Source organism: Barbus barbus (assembly GCF_936440315.1).
Source record: "Barbus barbus genome assembly, chromosome: 41".
NCBI classification, from domain to species: domain Eukaryota; kingdom Metazoa; phylum Chordata; class Actinopteri; order Cypriniformes; family Cyprinidae; genus Barbus; species Barbus barbus.
In genome coordinates this window covers 10,780,595-10,805,422 of record NC_136719.1, presented here as the reverse complement: position 1 = coordinate 10,805,422, position 24,828 = coordinate 10,780,595, and the positions used below count along the sequence as shown (strand labels likewise).

The 24,828-nt window shown below is 36.9% G+C and overlaps 1 protein-coding gene across 1 annotated transcript; it reads right to left on the bottom strand.

Moving 5' to 3' along the window:
* Positions 1-8,596: 8,596 nt before the first annotated feature.
* LOC306860338 (voltage-gated purine nucleotide uniporter SLC17A9-like) lies at positions 8,597-24,611 on the bottom strand. The gene is made up of 13 exons (XM_079401987.1): positions 23,960-24,611; positions 23,121-23,318; positions 21,531-21,670; positions 20,381-20,480; positions 20,167-20,297; positions 16,153-16,249; positions 13,483-13,579; positions 13,058-13,145; positions 12,718-12,752; positions 12,210-12,325; positions 11,992-12,047; positions 10,665-10,694; positions 8,597-10,525 (listed from the first exon to the last, which is right to left on the bottom strand). The coding sequence occupies exons 1-13, from the start codon at positions 24,088-24,090 to the stop codon at positions 10,347-10,349; spliced, it is 1,398 nt and encodes a 465-aa protein (XP_079258113.1). The 5' UTR covers positions 24,091-24,611; the 3' UTR covers positions 8,597-10,346.
* Positions 24,612-24,828: the final 217 nt, after the last annotated feature.

Below are 24,828 nucleotides of genomic sequence, written 5' to 3'. Positions count from 1 at the left end.
GTGTGTTGGTTTAAAAAGTAAACTAGAGAACTAACTGTCAGGAGCATATTTTTGTGTTCTTTCTGTCCGTTTCTATCAATGATATCAGCACAATAAAAGGTAAGGAATACAGACAGTCCCAAATAACAGCAGCTTTCTTCAACAACATCACCCTGATAAAATAACTTTAAAGGCACAGTTCAACTGAAAATTAAATTCTGTCTTCATTCACTCACACTTATTACGTTCCATAGTCGAATGACTTATTTTCTTCTGGGGAAGACAAAAGATAATGTTTTGAAGATTCTGTTGGTAGCTTTTTTTCATGCTGACTAGAGTGTTTAAGCTTCAAAAAGAACGCAGCATAACGGTATCATAAAAGCTGGCCTGCATGACTTGTGCACTATACTGTACAGGTGCATCTAAAAAAAAAATGAATATGAAAAACTGCATTTTTGTAACATTTTAAAAAGTGAAACTTTCATATATATTTTAGATTCATTACATGTAAAGTAGGACATTTCAAAAGTTTTTTTGTTTTAATTTTGATGATTAGAGCTTACAGCTCATGAAAGTCAAAATCCAGTATCTCAAAATATTAGAATATTTCCTAAGATCAATCAAAAGAAGGATTTGCAAAGCAGAAAAGTTCAAGTTCTTTAAAGTATGTTCATTTATGCACTCAATACTTTGTCAGGGCTCCTTTAGCACAAACTCCAGCATCAGTGAGGAATGGCATGGAAGCGATCAGCCTGTGGCTCTGCTGAGGCACTATTGAGCCTTCAGCTTGTCTGTATTGTTGGATCGACTGTTTCTCATCTTTCTCTTGAATCCCATAGATTCTATATGGGGTTCAGGTCAGGCATGTTGTCTGGCCAATCAAGCACAGTAATATCATGGTCAGCAAACTACTTAGAAGTGGTTTTGGCAGTGTGGGCAGGTACTAAAGTCCTGCTGGAAAAGCAAATCAGCATCTCCATAAAGCTTGTCAGCAGATGGAAACATAAAGTGCTCCAAAATCTCCTGGTAGATGGCTGCATTGACTCTGGACTTGATAAAACACAATGGACCAACACCAACAGACGTCATGGCACTCCAAATCATCACTGACTTCGGAAACTTCACACTGGACTTCAAGCAGCTTGGGCTCTGTGCCTCTCCAGTCTTCCTCCAGACTCCAGACATTGATTTCCAAATGAAATGCAAAATTTTCATTTATCCGAAAATAGGACTTTGGACCACTGAGCAACAGTCCAGTTCTTTTTCTCCTTAGCCCAGGTAAGATGCTTCTGACGTCATTTCTTTTTCAGAAGTGGCTTTGTAGCCCTTTTCCTGAAGATGTCTGAGCGTGGTGACTCTTGATGCAATGACTCCAGCTTCAATCCACTCCTTGTGAAACTCTCACAAGTGTTTGAATCAGCTTTGCTTGACAGTATTCTCAAGCTTGCGGTCATCCCTGTTGCTTGTGCACCTTTTCCTACCCAATTTCTTCCGTCCAGTCAACTTTGCATTTAATATGCTTTGATACAGCACTCTGTGAACAGCCACTCCTTTCAGTGATGACCTCTTTGTGGAGAGTTTCCAGGAACAAGAGATACCCTGAATTTATACTGTAGAGATGGTCGTTTAATGAAACTCAAATATAAATATTCTAATATATTGACTGTCATGAGCTGTAAGCTCTAATCATCAAAATTACAACAAAAAACTTTTGAAATGTCTTACTTTACATGTAATGAATGTAAAATATATACTGTATATGAAAGTTTCACTTTTTGAAATGTTACAAAAATAGATATTCAAATTTTTTTAGATGCACCTGTATGTCAAGTCTTGTGAAGTCATATGATAGATTGTATGTGAGAAACAGGCTGAAATATATGGGAATATTGTGATATTTTAACAGTTAACATTTCATGAGAGAAGGTATGTCAAATTTGTAAACAAATAATTTGTTTTGGGTTGAATCTTTTCAACGAATCACTTGAATCACATAGGCAGTCTGAATGATTTGTTCATAATAATCCACAATTCCAGTCCATCAATTAATGTTTTGTGAAGCGAAAAGCTGCGTGTTTGTAAACATCAAATTAATCATGAAAGCACATTTTGAATTTAAAACTGTTGCTTCCAGCTAAAATACAAGTTCTTCATCCATAATATTGCTTTCTCCTGTGAAAAAGTCATCTCATCTGAATCAGGAGAGAAATATGCACAGATCAAGCTCTATTTATGAACAGATACAGTTCAACAAATATGCCTTTGACTTTTTCACTGGAGTAAGTGTTATTATGGATTACGGTATTTTGTTCGGAAGCAGCCGATTAAATTTAAAAAGCCTTAAAGATGGAAAATGAGTAATTTCTGTATTACAGACAGCTTTACAAAGGACATTAGCTGATGTGTCACGAATCCAGTCTATGAACTTCCGTTCACTCACCACCAGAGGTCACTCGCTCACCACATTGACTCTTGCACTACACTAACTGTTGCACGTCACCCCCGGACTACAATTCTCATCATCCATTGCACTGATGATACACACACAGCTGATTCCCATCACAAACCTTACTTAAACCATGGACTCCCTCAGTCAGGTCGCTGAGTATTGTATAGCATATATCCCTCTCCTAGCAATAGCTACTCTACGGAGCCCGCTTAGTTGTCATAGGCAAGAATCAGAACACAAGAAAACAGGCAAGACTGTGTTTCCTGGATTAACCCTTCCTCTTGCCGCTTGGACTCTGTTTGCCCCTGCTTGGACTATTGATCGTGTACCTGAATTATCTCTATTGTCAAAGCCCTTTGGATATTGTTCGCCGATCGACGACCCACGCATGCTCTCAGAATACTCTTGTGTCTTGCCCTCAACATATCTGTTAACTGATGTTTGACCCTCTCTGTGTTTGAATAAAAGCTTGCACATGGATCCGTACGCCTCACGTCTTGTTGGCTCTGTTACATGATGGACTGGAGTTGTGTGGATTACTTGTGGATTATTGTAATGTTTTTATCAGCTGTCTGGACTCTTAATGATGGCACCCATTCACTGCAGAGGATCCATTGGTGAGCAAGTGAAATAATGCTAAATTTCTCAAACTGTAAAAACAACCCAACTACATTTTGAATGGCCTGAACGGGTGAACCATTCCTTTCAAATCTCACTGGAGGAGAAATTATAAGTAAAGGCTGATTTTAATTTTGTCCACTTTCTCATCCAATGCTATTGTATGACTTGTATATAACTGTATTGACCACTTTTGTAATACTTTATGGTTTTTGCAACCTATTTTTAAGGGGCATTCTAGCATTGGTGTACTTAAAGTACAGATACACTGTTATTTATGTAAATTTACGATCTACACAATAATAAATTATATTACCTGTCAAACAAAAAAGAAGCAACTTGGGCATTGCATCAAATTGATGTTTACCCTCCTTTTTGTCTTCTGGCTTCAGAAGCTTTCTGCTTCTTCGTCTGTTTGTAAAGCAGGATAATAAGAGTTTCATTATCTAATTTTCGCTCTTTGCATTGTCAAATGGTACTAGTGTATCTACAGAGGTGGCATTAATGAATATCTTGGACAGGCTTCATTGAAACAATGAGAATGTTTTGAGTTCTTGCAACACCTCTTGATATCTTTATAGGGGTGTTTCACTGATATTTCCTTATCATGGCGTGAGCGCAGGTGTGGGGTCCTGTCCCGGAGGGCTCCATTAAAATAGTGTCCCTCTCTGTGCCGAGCTGTAGGACAGTGTGTGTGTGTAACGCCGGCCATATGCTTACCAGGAGGCCAACAGCTGACTGAGATAATTGACAGAAATCAACATATCTGGACACGCACGCGTTTGTGTGAGATGTGAGCGGGAGGAAATGATTGGCGATCAGCAACACTAGAGTTGCTCTACAGGGAGCCCAACACAAAGTGAGTGGTAATTTAGTTAGTGGAGGGAGAGTTTATAGCCACAGGGCTCAGCCTTTAACAGAAGAGAGAGACAGAGAAGCTTGGAGCTTTCTTCAGGTCAAAGAATATCTTTGTTTTGGTTTATTTATTTTGTGACTATTTCCTAGTCTTCTTCTTTTTAGTGCTCAGCAGCCTCTGAAAATATAAATTTCTCTAAATACCTTATTAAATTATTAAAGTGGTCTCTGTTGTTCCGGGACTGGAATTGTTCCCAAAAAATGTAAAGTGCAATAAAATGTATTCTTAAGAATTTGATATCCGTAATATAAATCAGTTTTATTATGGAGACTAAATAGTGCATGTGTTAGACTAATTAGCATGCAGATCAGGTCTGAGTTTGGGGGGGGGGGGGGGGGTATAAGGAGAGGACATTCGTTGAGACGACGACACAGTGACATTGTCATTAGCTTGAAGTTAATTAGTAATTAACGGCGCTATTTCACTCAGGCGCATCTCCCGCTCCTCTGACAGGCTCTTTACTCCTCCATTGCGACGAAAACCAATAATGCGCGCAGGGGGCTGTTCCTCTGTCACTTCCCGCGTGAGTTAATTAAGGGCTTTGCCATGATCCTTAAGATATGTAAAAGCTGTGATATTATGGCATGTCACAACCAGCTGTGTTAAATTCAATAATATCCTGAAAACATACAGTGCCCTACCGAGGTTTAATGTTGTTTAAATTCAATAAATCAGACTAATTAAATAGTAATAGGACAAATTAAGATTTCATCTAAGAATCATTGATGTTTTAAAGCTTAGATTGACAATAGATTTTAAATTACTGTTAAATGTCTGTTAAACATCATCACAATCTCTCACAAGGGTTATTTATTCATACAGCATGTAGTATTTAGTTACTATAGTGGACTGTTGTGGCATGTGGATTGAAAGCTGATGGTTGTGTTAATAAACACATGTGAAATAAAACCCACGTACAGCCTTATTTCTCTCCACTTCAAATTTATATACAAAACACTGGAGAATTCTTTTATTCAGTCTTTCTTCTGAACATAATGATAATTTCATCACACTATATCTTTTCCAACACATCTCAAATAATGTATGGCTTTTTAAAGCATTCTAGGGTGGACATTACATTGTTAGAATAAAATGGTCAAATGTGAGTGGGTGTATGTATAATTCATAAACATAGTGTACAGTATATCTCAGTTTTGACTTTAAGTCAAATGGTTTTTTAAATAAACAGTTGCCTTTGGATTTTTTTTTTATGAATTTACATTTTATGTAATCATTTTGACGTCATAATTTCAACCTTTTTTCAGTAGTTTTTTGTCAGAATTGTTAGTTTGTCTTAAATATAATGTTTGATCTCATCATTTTCAACTTTGTTTTTTATAGCTTGTAATACTTTGTTAGTATCTCATACTTCCAACTTTTTATGCCAGTATCATGACTTTTAATCTCATAATTATGATTTACTAATTTTTATTTTCTTATTATTATTTGGCTGAAATAGGCTTCCATTTACCTTGATTTTTCTTTATTTTTGTCACGTGTCAAAATGTCATCTAAATTTCTTAAAGGGGTCATCGGCTACAAAATTCACTTTACAAGTTGTTTGAACATAAATGTGTGTTGGAGGTGTGTACATATCCATCCTATAATGGTATAAATCTACCTAGTGTTTTTTGTTTTTTTTAATCCCTATTTTAAAATCCTCTTTCTCAAATCAGGCTGTTCTGAGATTCCTGTCAGAATGACGTAGTTCTGTACAGGCCCCCTCCGACAATAATTGACTGACAAGACCGTCTTACCTTAGATCGGCCCTGAGTGAGCTGAGAGCTGTCTGCCTCCGGTGCAGGGGAAGACAAGATGTCTCGGATTAAGCGATTGAGGGGTTTTGTTGTTGGATGTAATAATGAATATAGCAGTCATCATTTACTCCTGACATCTGAGCCACTGAAGATGCAGAGGATTAACATTACTTTCATTTTGAAGTGAATGCACCGATCCTGATCTACATAAATGCATCTGTTCCCACGAATCATTCGTGATCCAGCTTTATCTAGTATAAGGGTTTTTATGAATCTTTGCAAATCGCCTTTATGTGCTAGTTAGCCAGTTTCGCGGCTAAGTTTAGTATGCTCCATATATATATACCTAGATGCCTCATTATCTACTTTCTATGGGCCGTGATATTCAAGCCATCCTCTTTGAGCGCATTGACTGTGTGTGTCTACAGCAGCAACTTATACGCTTGTATATCTTTGAATATTTATTGATTATTATGGTGAATGTGAGATGGCTGACGCGTCAACGAGCGGTCAAATAGGGAATCTACACATCTATGGTCTGCTGGTCACTCCACGGATGAGAGGGGCGGAGTCAGCAGAGCTCACTAGGATTTAAAGAAACATGAACTAGATCAGCGTGCTGAAAACAGAGCTGATTTTAACAGGGTAAAGGTGTTTTTTACATTACCATTGAGAAATTTTAACCAAAGTATGTTATAGACTTTTCATTAAGACCCTAAAGAATCATATCAACTTGTGGAAAATGGGCATCCGATGACCCCTTTAACTGACACTCTTATATTCATGCGCAAGTAATCTTGTTAACTTTTGAGAAAGTTTTCATAGCTAATAATTGTAGAAAGGATTACACAATTATTATAATTTGTAAAACTAAAATGAATCAATTTCAGACAATGTATATTGAAATGTTTTATTTATTTGACCATCCTAGTTTTTTATAGTATAATAATATTTGTATTTTCATTGTGGGATAAGGATAAAACAATACAACTTCATCTGTAAAATGGCAGGAGAATGCAACACTGTGAACTATTGTCTGCACATTCGCACACACAAACAAACATGCATCCACACATCAGCAGAGATTTGGGTGTTGTCACCCATCACTCGATGATCTGGACATTAACCGGATCAGACTCTGAGAGCCTGGGGATATTATTCTCTGTAGTACTCTTAGAGTACAACAGACTTTTACACAAATATGTGCATCAAAGTGAAGAAATTCCCAATGAATACAGGTGCGACAGTAACTAAATGTGCTTTTCGTTACTAAACATTCGGTGACCTGAATTACTGGATGGCACATTCCATTTTGTACTGAGAACTTTTAGATATATTAGATAAACTATTACCAAACAAAATGAAATCTGAATATCTGTTCTCTTAAACCTACAGAACCTTCCTTGAGCTGCATGGAGCACCTCTCATCTTCAGGTGTGACACAGTGTCGCCCACTTTGCCCCAGGCCCCTGATCTCACCCCCCTTCCCACCGCCACGGTAAGCGACATTGCCATCTGTCTCTATGGTAACCTGACAGAGTCCCGTGAGAGGGGTGACGGATGCCTGGCACATGCACATATTGCCAACTCGCCAGCATGGCACGCAGCGACCTGCCATATGGTGCCACCCCATATATCTAGCGACAGAAGCAGAGGAAGACCTGCATGTCCATCCATGCTGATATAGCTCTGGAATTACGACAACAGTGTGAACGACTAGTTGCCACAATATGGCTCTACAAGATTCATTAGCGCACTAGGCTTTCCAATACAGGCTACTTGAAGACATATATTTCGGCTGCTCAGAATAATGAGCTCTGTGAAAGTGTCTGTTAATATATGTAGATGATCAGAACTGAAGTATACTAAAGAGGTTGTGTGGAAGGTGATGTTTGGATGCAGTTGGTGAAGTTTCCAAACTGGAAACTGAGGTGTAATGATGCTACAAACAGTCAGGAGGTGCTAGCCATGACACTTCAGTTAAACGCACACATATGCCCACCCTCGCACTTTCAATTATGTGCATAAAAGCCTCTTTTCAGTATTTCAATGTCTGTGCCAGACACAGTTAGCTGACTGTACACCTTTTAAGTGAGGTAGGCCTACTACACCACACTATTTTCTGGACTCTGCTGCCCCCTGGTGGTGTGGCTCTCAATACAGCGTCTTGGATCACTCTGAAGGTGTAAACTTAAAAACATACTTTTATGTTTCAGCAAAATACACTTACAAACACAGAATACGTCATTTAGATTGTTTTACAAGCAATATGGATTGATTCAGATTTCAGCAAAACAATTTCTATAGCTATAATTTCTAGACTTTTTAATGTCATTTATGATTTACTAAACTTTGTTTTCTTTTGTAGCTAAAATGGGCTTCCATTATTTACCATGATTTTCTTAATTTTTATCTGATTTCCTCGCAAGATCTAAACTGACACTGTTTTAAACAAGCTATTAGCTTATGATACATTTGTTAGCCAATAGTTTAGCTAGTCAGTGTGGAGTTTATGGCACAACTAAATAAGTCATAACTTCAAATATTTTAGACAATATTAAAAAACGAATTAATGACTTGCTCTTTGTAATTATCCTATTTAAAAAAATATAAAATAAACAAATACATAAAATAAATATGGAATATATAAAAAAATTTGTCCCAGTTTGGGACAAGGGTAAAACTAAAATTTTAAAAATCTGAAAAGATTGGCAGGAGTATGTTACATTGTAAACAATTGTTTACACATGTGCACATAAACACATCTCATGGCTCACTCTGTTGGAGATGTAGATTAAAACACAAAACAATTTTCCGCTTGATTAAAATATACTTTTATATTTCAGCAAAATATGCTTACAAATACAGAATACTGCCTTTACATTGTTTACATTTCTTTTTAATGTGACATTTGTCTTGAAAATAAGATCACAATATGTATTGATTCAGTTTTCTGTGAAACTTATCTTTCATGCTCTTCTCAGGATGGTACGACACTTCATTAATTCACAGATCATCTATTGTGTTTACTAGTCTTGAGTGAAATAATTATAAGGAATGACGCAAGCGTAATAAATATGCAAAAATTCTTCATCCCTACACTAATGCAAGTTATTGTCAGCAGTGATGTCCCCAGAAACCCCACAATTATAATCCAGTTATGCAGAACAGTCTATTGTAAACCAATAAAACTAAAGATCAAATTAAACAGTAATAAAAGGAACGGAACACTATGTGAGATGGCCTTTCTGTAAAGCTGCATCAGTCAAAACAAGAACACACAACAGATCAGAAAAAAGCAAACAATATGAATAAAGCAAAGATCATATAAGCATTTTCAATCTAATCTCTAAATCAGATATAAATCAATAAATATAAAAGTATTCTGAAATATTGTCTACTGTATATGTTACACACAGTGATATCTAATCTATGTATAAAATAACATTTTAATCACAAATAACCTTTGTGAGCATATTTCTTATGATTTTACCTACTGATGTACTGGAAAAAAATACAATTTCTTTGAGTTCCATGCAGAGAACAATGTTATATAATAATTCAAGTCTTTTTTTTTCTGTTTCTTTGCAAATCTGCCATTATCTTCCCTAGCAATAGGCCTGCAATAACATAAGAACCTTTAAAGCACAGCTAAGCCTTCCTAGGCCTTGCTTTTCCTTCAGTTTCTTTATAACTAATCAGTAACATTTTTATTTTGCTCCTCAAAGTAACGACTTTAGTTTTTATTTATGGTACATGTATATACTTATAGCTTAAATATTCAAATTGTATGAATTGAAATATTTTTGGTCAAATAATTCCAAGTTAGATATATTGTTCAGGGTCTTGTCTCTACATAAAGCTTATCACCATAATACATTCATGTCATTGTGAAACATCTTTGTCCAAGCAAATGACCCACCCAGAGGTCTCTAATGATTAAATCAATCAAAGACAAAAGCAAACTAGCAGTTTGAAACAAAAGCATCCTTTAAAGATCAGAATCTATTCTTGGCAGACAGCTGAGACAAAGAAAATGCTTTAAAGGATCAGCCAATGACAAGATGAGCTAGCACGTTTCATCTAATGACAGTAACGCGCTTCAAACTGGGACAAACTCCAATTCTGCAGTAACAAACTATAATCTCTATCACACTCTGAGTGTGAAAAACAGCTGAGATGTCTGAGACGAGGTATTTTAAAATGTCAGATGGCATTGATAATAATTTAATAAACACTGTCAATACTCAGACTCTCAAACTCTAGCTTTTAGTCTTCATCTGATTAATTGGATGGTGTATTGCAGGTTTTTGAACTGCTTTGGTAGCAGTAATGATTATATTAAAGCAACTGCTACCATAAACCAACACAAGTGCTACAGGGTAAAATAGAAATCAATGAATGCAAAATATTCAGTAACACACTTCATACTGTGGCTACTATTGATCTATAACAGATCTCCTACTGCTTTTCCTAGATTCCATTCAGCCAAAGAAAAGCCAAACAGATAAAACAGTCTCTGAAGAACCGTAATGAAGAAACCAGTGACTGTTGAGGACGTCCCTCTTCAGAAAGTTTTCTGTCAGAGCCTGTCATTTCTGCTGCTCTGCTCTTGTCCTCTGTGCTCTCAGATGTGGATGTTGTGGTAACGGCCCTTCGCTAGATCTATGTCCACTCTGCGAGCTTCGGCGAAGCTTAAAAATGTTCCTAAACCCAGCAGGTTCACTACAGTGATGAGCCCAAAAACTGACGCCCAGGAACCAGTGGCCTCGATCAGATACCCAGAGAAATACACCATGATGACCCCTAACAAACACATACACACAACAGCATTAACACATACAGCACACTAACAATCCTCTTAAAAACTGAGATTTAGTACTTATTTTATTTGAAATGATTCAGATCAAATTTATAAAATAGCAATGTTTTATACTATTCTTACCAGTAAATGCTCCACAAGTATTCATTACTCCTGAAGTAAAAAAAAACATTACAGATTTAGAAAAGAAAAGAACATAACGAGACTGAAGTTATATTCCTGTACTGTTTACAGTATCTCACCGAAGTGAGCACATCCCTCACATTTTTGAAAATATTTTATAATATCTTTTCATGTGACAACACTGAAGAAATGACACTTTGCTACAATGTAAAGTAGTGAGTGTACAGCTTGTATAACAGTGTAAATCTGCTGTCCCCTCAAAATAACTCAACACACAGCCATTAATGTCTAAACCGAAAAGATATAGTAAAATATTTACAAAAATGTGAGGGGTGTACTCACTTCTGTGAGATACTGTAAATAGCAGACAGTCATATTGCTCATTGTAAAATTACAATAAATCTATGCACACCAAAAATTATAATTCTAACCATAACTATAACTACAAAAGTTTGAAAAAAAAAAAAATTATCCACACCGCAGCTACAACGATAGTGACAGAGGAACGTTAACTAAAAAAAAAATTATAATAATAATAATTTTAATAATAATAAACCCTGGACCACAAAACCAGTCATATGTGTCGTAATTGAGATTTATGCATCATCTGAACGCAGAATAAATAAGCTTTCCATTGATATATGGTTTGTTATGATAGGACAATATTTGGCCGATACACAACTATTTGAAAATCTGGAATCTGAGGGTGAAAAACATCTAAATACTGAGAAAACTGCCTTTAAAGCTGTCCAATGAAGTTCTTAGCAATGCATATTACTAATCAAACATTAAGTTTTGATATATTTACGTTAGGAAATTTACTAAATATCTTAATGGAACATGATCTTTACTTAATATCCTAATGATATTTGGCATAAAAGAAAAATTGATAATTTTGACCCATACAATGTATTGTTGGCTATTGCTACAAATATACCCCAGCGACTTAAGACTGGTTTTGTGGTCCAGGTCATATATATATAACAAAACATATAAACAAAAACTAATAAAAAGTCAAAAACAAAAAAAAATGACTAATTTAGAAACGTTACTACAATTTTAATGAAAACAGAAAATATAAAAACTAGTTAAAAATATGAATGAAAACTATAAAAAGTATTAATCATACTAATATAACCCTGGCTACAATTACTTTCAAAGCTTTTTCCGGCTGATAAACAATTACAGCCGATCAAAAAAAACCTTCCTTCTGATGCATGCACTTCTAATAAACATTATGTTATTGTCCACTGGTGTGAAAGCTAATACAGTTAGCCTTAAGTATATAAATCACAGTTTGGGTTAAAGTAGAGAGATTGCTACATACCAAACAGAGACCCCGCACAGGATGGAGCGAGATCCTGAACATTCACTGAAACCCCACTAGAGAGACACAATTACATTTTCACATTTACATTCATGCATTCGGCAGACACTTTTATATAAATCTTATCAGAGGTTGCATGACCTGGAAATCAAGCCTTGACCTCTCCTGTTTGGTGGTTGGTTTTTTTCAGTGCATGTGTAAGCAGTGAGTGACATTACCTGTGGCTGAATGTGGTAAGGCCCATAGTAGCAGACACGAAAGCCACAGCTGTGGGGAAGGTTGTGGTCCCACACAGGAACAGAGTAAACACACTGGAGACGCCCATAGAGAAGAACTGAAAAACAATAATACATATGATATACACAGTTTTTGAAAGAGATTACTACTTTTATTCAGCAAGGATGCATTAAATAGCTCAAAAGTGACAGTAAAGACATTTATTGTTACAAAATTGTTTAAATAAATGCTGCTGTTTTCAACTTTCTATCAATCAAAGAACATTTTCAACACTGCTAATAATAAGAAATGTTTCTTTTGCAGCAAATCTGCATATTAGAATTATTTCTGAAGGATCACGTGACACTGAAGACTGGAGTAATGATGCCGAAAATTCAGCTTTGCATCACAGGAATAAAATGACATTTTCAAATATATTCAAGTAGAAAACTATTTTTGATCAAATTAATGCAGCCTTGGTGAGCAAAAGAGTGTATATCTCAAACATACCTGCATGAGTTTTCTCACTGACGCAGTATCAAAACCTTTAAAAAACGAGAGCGAGAGCATTAGTCTGCCAGCTGAGGAACATTTAACAGTTTTAAAAGTCAATTACAATCATGTAAACTTGACATTTACAACACTATAAAACTCCAACAGACTCGTAACATTGGTGGGAAAGAGCAAAGTCACAACAGAACAATGATTACAGAGTGCGGCCGTTGACACGAAGGAAAAGAGAATATTTCATTGCCTTTCTATTGTCTACCAAAAAGACATGAACATGAGGAACTCATATCTTTGAACGAGAAATGGTGAGTGTATTTGTGTAGTATGTGTGGTTTCGTACCCTGACTGATTAGATGGTCTGAAAGGCAGCCACTAAACAGGGAAGAAGGGATGGCCACAAACCATGGGATCACGTTAAACACCCAACCCTGAGGAAACACACATGCAGACATACAATCAAACACACACACAGACGCACACAGGAACAGTCAATGAACAATAGGCAAGTCCAATGCATGTGATATACACTTCAGCGAACAGGAATCAAACACACACTCTGATGTGATATGATGTGGAGCCCCCTGCAGGAGTTCAACCACAACAGCATCATACTAACATGACCAGCTCTCTTTCTCAGAAATAATTACTGGAGACTGTTTTTTCTCACATAGAAGGAGAGAAATCTCAGTATGCAGACTGATATTCTTTTGCTTTGACACAGATCGTGTTCTCACACGCTGTTTGAAAGAGCGTAGTTCAGTTTACCTTGGCATCAGGGAAGGTGTCCTTGAAAAATGTTGGCAGCCATGATAGCAGTGTGAAGAAGGTGCTAGCGGTGCACAAGTGTGTAATAATAACGGCGCTGAAATTCAGACAAGAGTGTTTAGAATGCATTAGAAATCAATGTCACCAACACAGCCTGTATGCATATATGCATGTATGTATATAGTAATTTAGACAAATGTTTATAATTATGTAGATGAAAACTCTAGTCATATTAGTAGGCTAATAAAAGTGGTTTTATTTTACATCTCTTTAATGGAGATAAGGTCATCTCATATGGGTGCCGCCATAGTGCAATCACCTGACCAAATACTAAAATTTGTGAAAAATGAGATTGGGAAACCCCCATATCTAGAGACTTTTGCTTGTTGAATAAATCAATCACGACTAATAGCACATTTATACAATAGCATCAGTAAACAAAAATGCTTGCACTATTTGCATGATGCTGGATCAATGTACAGGATTTATATTATATAATTAATATAAAAATAATTAAATAATAATTTAAAAAATGTGGGTAATTTAAGAATGCAAGAAAACTTGTGTTTATCACTAGGGATGCACGATATTGGATTTTTGCAGATATTTTTCATCTAATTTTGGCCTATACCGATATATTTCCTTTTGTTTGAAAACAACACCAAGTCTCTCCTGTTCAGAAATTATAAGAAAATTATTTTTAAATTGTTTCATTTTTAAACAAACTTATTTATTAGAATTAAAAAAAGAATGAAGGTTTTTTGACAGTACATTGAAGCTTTGAAAATAACTATAAATAAACTATCAATTGCTGCATTTTCCCCCAGAAAGATGCAGTGTTAACCCTAACATTTTATTTTAGGATTTAACAGTCTAAATCAAAAGAGTTGTAAAAATTCTTAAAATCTTTTAGAGCTCATGATGTTTTAAAAATAAAACATATTACACATTAAAGAATAAATCAGTATATATAAAATTATTTAACTTACAAGCGTCTTGTTTGTGATTTTTTGTTTTTCAATTAAGCTATAGCTTCTGACCATTAAATCAAAACATACTCATTATTTTATGACATCAATTACTGCTTTATTTAATCAGAAACACAGTCTAAATGTTATTTGTGTAGGCTATTTTACTTAATTTAATTAGAAGTAGACCAACAGCGCCCCCCTACAGATTAAATCTCCTTACCTACCGGTCGTTAGGTCCCTGGGGGAGGCTGTCACTGCTGCGGCTGCACGTGCTGTTACTGTTTACTCTATCACACACCAAACGCCTCATTTTGTACCTGCTTTCACAGATTAAGTTCAGCTAAATCGGTGAATCTAATCATCATTCAGACAAAACTTTGCTTCAAGAATGAGCTACACTGCTGACGTGATCTAATCACTAGCCCTCCCTGAGCACACGTGAGTTAATGTATTCCTCTTATCGGCAAGACATATCGGCATAATTTTTCATATCAGGCCGATGCCGATATTTACATTTAAAGCCATTATCTGCCGATTCTGATATAAGTCCGATAATATCGTGCATCCCTATTTATCACATATGACTTTACCATGTTGATTACGCTTGCGTGTACTGAGAGAGTGCTCTAGTAGTAACTGTTGTTACTAATGTTATTATTGTAGCAATAGAGTTTTGCCAGGATTACATGTTTTTGTGGGCCAAAACCTGGAAACAAGTTAGTATTTTAGCACTTCAGGTTCCATCATCCTCAAGTCAATAAGTTTTTGGTTAAATGCCTAAAATAAGGTCTGTGGTTATTTTCATGTTTCATTCTACAACATAAAATACATCAGTACTACTTGCTCTTGACTCTTTTTACTTTTACTCATTTTGAAACAAGTGGCTAAATAGGATTACACAGGTTGTCTGGGACTTTAAACGTCATCATTCCAAACAAAACTATTCATTAGTCGACAGTCTTGTGTTTATACTTGCACACTAGCTAATTACTGCAACTCAAACTTTCAGGGAAATGCTTTTTACATAACGACTGAAAAAGTTGTCAGAAGCGTAGTGATGGTAGCGTTGAAGTCATGTGACCTTAGTGTAGATTGCTGACATTTAGCTTTTTACTTCTGGTGCCTGTATTTAGGCTTCAGAATTCATCAGTTGTGTTCATTTGTAAAGATTATCATGATTAACAAAATGTAAAAGAATCAAAAACATTTGTTGGTCACAGAGCTTATTGTCTGCAATAATCCAAAAGCCAATGGTTAAAATCTTATGGGGTTTTTGTCAAGGGAATCAGAGTGATGCAAATTTCTGAGCTGGCCTACAAAAATAGATAATCACTGCAGCACTCTTCTGCTACAATAACAACATTAGCTATGACAGTTACTGCTAGAGCACTCCCTCTCAAGCATAAGCAACACTTTTAAATCATTTTATAATTATTATCTACTTTCCTTATACATTAATGTAATTCTTAAACTAAAATGTAACAAAAAACCTTGTCATTTGTGCAGTCAGAAATACTCAGCAATGTTAGCTGACGGGACACAGTACTGTGTTACTGTTTTTGAGTGCTCTATATATAGACAGACACAGAACGGATGTGAATCAGGCCTTTATGGGAGCTCAGTAAAGACCCTTTGTTCAGCATCGATCCTCTCTTTCTTACGCACACACATGCTCTCAGTATTCAGGTGCTAATCTCACCACACAGCTGGCTGTCTGAAGAGACGCAGCCAGTTTCTCTTGGACAGTTTGGACTGGGTCCCAGCGCTGCCCAGAGACTCCAGTGTGATGATGGGACCTGACAAATACAAGCACAATCAGTTTTAAACAAAGAGTTGAACACCTGTTAAGGAAGGAATAACAGCACAGCAACAGTCTCTGTTCTGCATGGAAAGTATAAATACACATCTACTGCACCTCAAATACTTGTTAATTAACACTGAAATATACACACACACACACACGTTGGTTTTTGTGGTTTATGGGGACTCTCCATAGGCGTAATGGTTTTTATACTGAACAAACTGTGTGTGCTATTGCCCTACACCAACCCTACACCTAAACTTAGCCCTCACAGGAGACTTTGTGCATTTTTAGATTTTCAAAAAACACCATTTAGTATGTTTTTTAAGCCTTTTGAATTACGGGGACATGGGCAGTGTCCTCATAAACCACCTTCATATTGTAATACCTCTGTCATACCCATGTCATTATACAAATTTGTGTCCTCATAAACATGCACACACACACACAGTGAGGCAAATAAGTATTTGATGCACTGCCGATTTTTCAAGTTTTTCCACTTACAAAGAATGGAGAGATCTGTAATTTTCATCGTAGGTACACCTCAACTGTGAGACAGAATATTACAAAAAAAAATCCAGAAAATCACATTGTATGATTTTTGAATAATTAATTTCCATTTTATTGCATGAAATAAAGTATTTGATACAATAGAAAAATATAACTTAATATTTGGTACAGAAACCTTTGTTTACAATTACAGAGGTCAGACGTTTCCTGTAGTTCTTAGGTTTGCACACACTGCTGCAGGGATTTTGGCCCACTCCTCCATACAGGTCTTCTCCAGATCTCTCAGGTTTAGGGGCTGTCGCTGGGCAACACGGAGTTTCAGCTCCCTCCATAGATTTTCTATTGGGTTCAGGTCTGGAGACTGGCTAGGCCACTCCAGGACCTTGAAATGCTTCTTACGGAGCCACTCCTTAGTTGCCCTTGCTGTGTGTTTGGAGTCATTGTCATACTGGAAGACCCAGCCACGACCCATCTTCAATGCTCTTACTGAGGGAAGGAGGTTGTTGCCCAAAATCTCATGATACATGGCCCCATTCATCCTCCCCTCAATACGGTGCAGTCATCCTGTCCCCTTTGCAGAAAAGCACCCCCAAAGCATGATGTTTCCACCCCCATGCTTCACGGTTGGGATGGTGTTCTTGGGATTGTACTCATCCTTCTTCCTCCAAACACGGCGAGTCGAGTTTATACCAAAAAGTTCTATTTTGGTCTCATCTGACCACATGACCTTCTCCCATGCCTCCTCTGGATCATCCAGATGGTCTTTGGCAAACTTCAGACGGGCCTGGACATGTGCTGGCTTGAGCAGGGAGACCTTGCGTGCGCTGCAGGATTTTAATCCATGACGGTGTAGTGTGTTACTAATGGTAACCGTTGAGACTGTGGTCCCAGCTCTCTTCAGGTCATTGGCCAGGTCCTCCCGTGTAGGTCTAGGCTGATCCCTCACCTTTCTCAGGATCATTGATACTCCACGAGGCGAGATCTTGCATGGAGCCCCAGTCCGAGGGAGATTGACAGTCATCTTGAATTTCTTCCATTTTCTAATAATTGCGCCAACAGTTGTTGCCTTCTCACCAAGCTGTTTGCCTATTGTCCTGTAGCACATCCCAGCCTTGTGCAGGTCTACAATTTTGTCCCTAGTGTCCTTAGACAGCACTTTGGTCTTGCCCATAGTGGAGAGGTTAGACTCTGATTGATTGAGTGTGTGAACAGGTGTCTTTTATACAGGTGACGAGTTCAAACAGGTGCAATTAAGACAGGTAATGAGTGGAGGATAGGAGGGCTTCTTAAAGACAAACTAACAGGTCTGTGAGAGCCAGAATTCTTGCTGTTTGGTAGGTGATCAAATACTTATTTCATGCAATAAAATGGAAATTAATTATTCAAAAATCATACAATGTGATTTTCTGGATTTTTTTTTATTTTTTATTCTGTCTCTCACAGTTGAGGTGTACCTACGATGAAATTTACAGATCTCTCCATTCTCCATTCTAAGTGGGAAAACTTGAAAAATTGGCAGTGTATCAAATACTTATTTACCCCACTGTATGTATGTATATACATGTATGTATATATATATATATATATATATAAAATGTTTTTATTTTTTTTATGCATTTACCCACACTACTGCTCTGTCACCCATTTTTGTGTTGTTTTTGAGGTTTGTGTTTGGATTACTGTACGGTTGGAAGATCCAAACATGGCCCATTATAAGATTTCTAACAGAGTCAGTCACTTGTTGATTTTTTGATCTGTTGGTATTTGATAGAATCCACGATGCCATGTGTCCAGGACCTCCAGCAGAAATATAGGCCCACAACATAAAAAATACAGCAGTATATTTCATTGTACACATGGGGTACTTTTTATCCCTGTGTTCACCAAACCCATCTTGAGTGTTTGCTGCTAAAAATATAATTTTTTAGTTTCATCTGACCATAGAAGCCAGTCCCATTTTAAGTTCCAGTCGTGTCCGATAACTAAATATGCTGGAGTTTGTTTTTAGATGAGCGAGGAGAATTTTTCTTGAAACCCTCCCAAACAACATGTGGTGATGTAGGTGCTGTTTGACAATTTATTTTTAAGGTTTTCTGACCCCGAGACTCAATTATTTTCTGCAATTCTCCAGCTGTGGTCCTCGGAGAGTCTTTAGCCACTCAAACTCTCCTCCTCACTGTGCATTAGGACAATATAGACACACATCCTCTTCCAGGCAGTTTCGTAACATTTTATGTTGATTGGAAATTCTTAATTATTGCCCTGATGGTGGAAATGGGAATTTTCACTGCTCTAGCTCTTTTCTTAAAGCCACTTCACTAATTTGTGAAGCTCAATTATCTTTTGCTGCACATCAGAAATATATTCTTTGGTTTTTCTCATTGTGATGGATGATTAAGGGAATTTGGGCTTTGTTTTCCCTCCTATATATTTCTGTGAAACAGGAAGCCATGGCTGGATAATTTCATGTTCATAATCACCCTGGAGTGCTCAAAATTGTGAATATGAATGGGAATATACTTCAGAGATATTTTACTCATAACAATTTCTAGGGGTGCCAATATTTGTGTCCGTGTATTTATGAAAAACATTTCATAATGATATTTCCCCCCCCATTTTAAATTCTTATTATCCAATGAAAGGTAGATTTTTGTGAATTTTTTAAATAAAAGATAAAAAGGATTAACAATGCAGATTAATTTTTGGCCATGACTGTGTGTGTGTGTCTGTATGTATATATATATATATATATATATATATATATATATATATATATATATATATATATATATATATATATATATATACACACTATATTTTTGATCAAATAAATGCAGCCCTGGTGCACATAAGAGACTACTTTCAAAAACATTAAGAAAGAAATCTTACTGACCCCAAACCTTTGAATGTGTATATGGCCACAAAACACATTGAACTGCCAAAAATATGTATCTACTACATGAAAAACACATTGAGAATCATTTAGGAATTGTACCATGATTCTCAGAATCAAAATCAAATTATGAGGTGCCAAGAGATTCCCAATGCTCACGAATGTTTGTGCTTCTATCCACCTTATTCTTCAACACGGAAGTAAGCTGTTTTCTTTGAATGTGCGAGACTTCCAGTTCATTAGCGATCATAGGGAAATAACGAGAAGAATAACAACTTGCACTAAGCGTTAAAACTGTTTGCACTACAAACCAGTGTGTTCATAATTAAGATAAAACATTAAAGTAATAAGGTAAGACACACCAATTTGCAATATCAAGCAGTAAAACGAGCATTTTTGTATAGCTAAAAATAGCTGGAAATGGATGACACCGAAAGCCAGACACATTAATTTTACAAATGGCCGCGACCGCTCTTATGGGAAAAATAAGGTGGCTGTTCTGTACATACCTTCTCCTTTGAGCAGATACTTCCACATGCAGTACGCCCACAACACAGACAGAAGCCCAGAGACGTAGAACACACTCTCCCAACCGTACAAGTCCAGCATCAGAGAGCCTACGCCTCCTATCACCAGAGTCCTACACACATACATACACACAGTTACACAAATTCAATCTGAAACACATCCGTTAGATTACTAAATGAGAGATCAGACACTAACCCCAGGTATGAGCCACTTCCTACGGTGCTCATGAGGAAGCCCCTCTCACTCTCCACGACCTTCTGAGAACACAGACTGGCCAGAGATGGGTAGTGAACACCTGAGCGCCACAAGATAACAGCAAGAAAATAAACATTATTTTAGTGAATAGCCATTAGTGGATTATTACGGTTTTCATATTATGACTAATAACACACAGTCAATATAATAAATCTATACCATATTGTTTGAAAAAAAAAAAAAGGAAAATATCTTATAGTAACCATTAAATAATTAATTAAAATAATTATTTTTTTATTTTTATTTTCTTAAATATTTATAAGTAAACAAATTTATTTACTTAAAAATAAATAAATATATTCATTTTTAGAAGTAAAAAATTGGCTGATAAATTATATTTTGGGCATCCTGGCACATTACAAATATTCGCTTTCTTTTTTATCCTGTACTGTAGATTGTGTATTGTAATGTGCAAGTACTTGTATTATAATATTACATTTTGTACCCATCTCATAATTCTGACGTGAAGCTTAAAGTTTATTCTGATTAGTAGCAGAAGCCTGGAAAAGATGACGCCATTAATTCCTTTTAACAAACTTTAATACCTAACTGTGGCACCGTCTATGCTGGCAAAGGAATCAAAGTCAAAACCTTTATAGAAATTGTATATTTTATAGCAGCCCATTGTCTTTTTACAGACCCCTTTCACTAGTTTTAAGAGAATACAACAGCAGTACAATGACACACAGTGTAATTAACTTGCAAGGAAGAGCATGATAGTGGTTAGATTTCAACGCTTTGCCAACCACAGAACAATTATGCTCTGCTCCACTGCAAATGACCTGTTCTCATAAAAAGGGTCACAGTTTGCAGGAGGGAACATTTAGCAATTTGCTAGCAATCTGGAAGCAATGATTTACTAAACAAGATTCCCCAATCCAAACTTTTCTGCAGTTTCCAGCAAACTACAGCCCCATTTAAAAAAACATTGAGAACAGCTGAATACTGTTTTGTAACTTTCTCCATGCTTAAACTATTACTGCAATTCAGTATCATTAGATCTTAGAAAGTAAATCAGTACAATATGAAAGCATATAAGCAGTTAAGCGCAGTTAAGTTCAGCTGGTTTTGTGAGGGTGCAATCGCTCACCCTGCAGCAAGCCCATGAGGAAGCGGGAGATGGTCATGGAGACGATGGGCTGGGAGCAGAAATGGGCTAAGATTGGCGTGAAGGCAGTCATTGCTCCCCATGCTGCCGCTGACAACAGCAACACTTTCTCTCCACCCACCCTATACAAAACAAATAAAACAGGCATTTATGAATACCACATAAAATCCAAACATGAGTTGTTGTATTTGAATATACTTGTGAGCATTTTTCCAGCAAACCAGACATTCCACAGGGCTCGCAAACGTTAAAAACTTTGTTCTGCTGTTTCAGTCCTTAGATCTGCAGCATGGGACCAATGCAGACAAGCGATTCATTGCAAGCTTCATTTGTATTGCCTACTTAATCATGTTAGGTCCTATTTCAGAGCAGGTTGTGGCTCTCTGGTGGCCACTAGACTTGGAGTTCTGTAAAATTACTTTATTTTAGCTCACATGAGAATCATATTATGAACTCACCTGCAGTAATTTATTTAATATTACTTGAATGTGAAATAATAATAAAAATTGCAATTAAAAAAAAAAAAAACTACATCTAATCTAATCTAGGACATATCCACTGATGGCTGTTTGACAGTGTAACCAAAGCCAACACCAAAGCTAGATGCCATATCACCCACAACCTTGCGAGCAGCCATATCACCCTGTAGCCCAAGACAGGTTGCCCGCTGAAGCTAAGCAGGGTTGAGCCTGGTCAGTACCTGGATGGGAGGCCTCCTGGGAAAACTAGGTTGCTGCTGGAAGAGGTGTTAGTGAGGCCAGCAGGGGGTGCTCACCCTGTGGTCTGGGTTGGTCCCAGTATAGTGATGGGGACACTATACTGTAAAAAGCACCATCCTTCGGATGAGACGTTAAACCGAAGTCCTGACTCTCTGTGGTCATAAAAAAGTCCCAGGATGTCCTTCGAAAAAGAGTAGGGGTGTAACCCCGGCATCCTGGCCAAATTTGCCCATTGGCCTCCGTACCATCATGGTCTCCGTACAATCTCCATATCTACTGATTGGCTTCATCACTGTCTCCTCTCCACCAATAAGCTGGTATGTGGTGGGCATTCTGGCGCACTATGGCTGCCGTCGCATCATCCAGGTGGATGCTGCACACTGGTGGTGGATGAGGAGATACCCCCTTACTATGTAAAGCGCTTTGAGTGCCTAGAAAAGAGCTATATAAAATGTAATGAATTAAAAAAAATAATAATTAACTTGTTCAACAAATATTTAAAGCATTTTTGACATCTGATAACTGTGATGGTTTCAAAATAGAGCCACACCTGTAAAACAAAGACTGACGTCATATTAACGTAATATCTGAATAGAAATTAATGCACCGTTTACCTTTATGCATTGTGTTGTGATTCAGTGAAAATTAATGCTGTGTTACTATTAAATGACGAGAAAGTGAGTCTTTCATTCAACACTAATTTGTGTCCTACTAACTGTTGCCCAAATATACTTACAATTATTTACATTCTGTTAAATATTAACTCATTACTAATTTAAGAGCCTGGCAGAACTCAGGAAAGCTCCACTATATATATGTTTTTTGTTTTTTAAGGTAGAAAGGTTTTTCTAACCTGTCACTGACGTAGCCTCCAAGGACCTGAGTGAAGCAGTAGCCCCAGAAGAAGCTGCCCAGCACCATGCCCGTCTCTCTCTTGGACCAGCTGAAGCGCTCTGCCATGCTCACTGCACAGATAGGCATGGCCACACGGGCACAGTACAGCAGGCACGTCCCCAGCAACAGCACCACCGTCCATATCCTTGCTACTGGCCTGCAAATAGACAAATACAACCATAGGATGCAAGGTTTATTCTCCCCTCCAATCTTTACACCAAACAAGATTCATATGAGAAGTTATTACAAGCCAAAGCACAAATTAAATTTCTAACTGGCAGGTACCTATCTAGGTTAATTTGCTTCAGATGCATTGACTAATGCTGATGCACTTTGTACTATTTAGGTCATCTTTTTTTCAAAAAGGTTAATGAACTAAGTTTATTTCAATCCTCTGGTTTAGAACAAATGGTGACCGAGCACTCATAGATTGTATGTTTAATATATGTATAATTAAAATGCATTTAATTTAATACTAATACATGCTTATTAATTTTTGCTTTTTGATCGAAACTGTTCACAAAGCTTGTTATTAAATGTTTTAAAACTAAATAACTGGAAAAATAGAGATATGACTAGCCTATATACTTGAAAAACTGACATGAAAATATTAAAATCATTTTGACCATTCAGTTTGCTGCCAAAATAAATTAAAACTTGAAACTTGTGTGTCCTAGAATAGTGAATTTATGTACATAATATTGATATACTTTTTTTAAATACTGTATTAATATACTTTATGATAATACTGTATTTATTATACACTATTTAGAGGAAAGTTTGGTGAGGTGGTGTCACCTTGTCCAGTTCTGAGTCGACTCTGCCCACTTCTTCTGTGATCCAGCTTGTCCGATATTATCTGCGGGGTTTTCTTTAATACTGGCCAAATCTGGACAAGAGTTCTTTCCATGTTTTTGTATAATTGCCATTCAACGACAAATATATCCGTTTGTGACTATCCGCTCTGGTATCCTCTCAGGTCAGTCTGTGCGAGCGTGACATGCAAAAAAACAAAGCAATGAAAAAAATATGTTTCTATTCCAGTTTCTTCGAGGAAGCATATCTTTATAAGATCTCTGCCGCATTCATTGCGCTCCAGCGACTGGCAGTAATGAGCAGACTTTCGGCTTTCACAGCTGCTATAACGCAGCGGGAGGAATTTCAGCTTTTTCCTGATTCCTGAAGTGTTGATGATGATCCACGTGTCAGTTTCTTTCAGCCACGCAGTTCCTCCAACCACGGGCTCTTCAAACCAGGAAGTAACGTGACTCAGCCCCTTCCACTCATAACAATAGACATTCAGGCATGGTTTCGCCTTCGACAAAATACCTGAATGTGAAACTGAGAACCTTATACAGATATTTTAAAGAACAGGTTTAGCAAATGCAGCACCACTAAAGGTGGCGAAGTTACTACAGATACACTGATGTATTGATGTGAAGTCCGAATCGTGTTCGCGAGTCGATTCGTTTGAAGATTCGTTTAAAAACGGATCATAAATACGATTCTACGTCAATTAGTCAATTTCGTCATTATGTGGGTGTTAAATACTGTAAACCTTCAAATAAGATTTAGTGCAGTTTTATGGTTTAATGGTGTTTATTATACATGTATTTGTGCGTCCCAGTTCAGTTTGCTGCAGTCATGCTTCAGCTCCTAAAACAAAC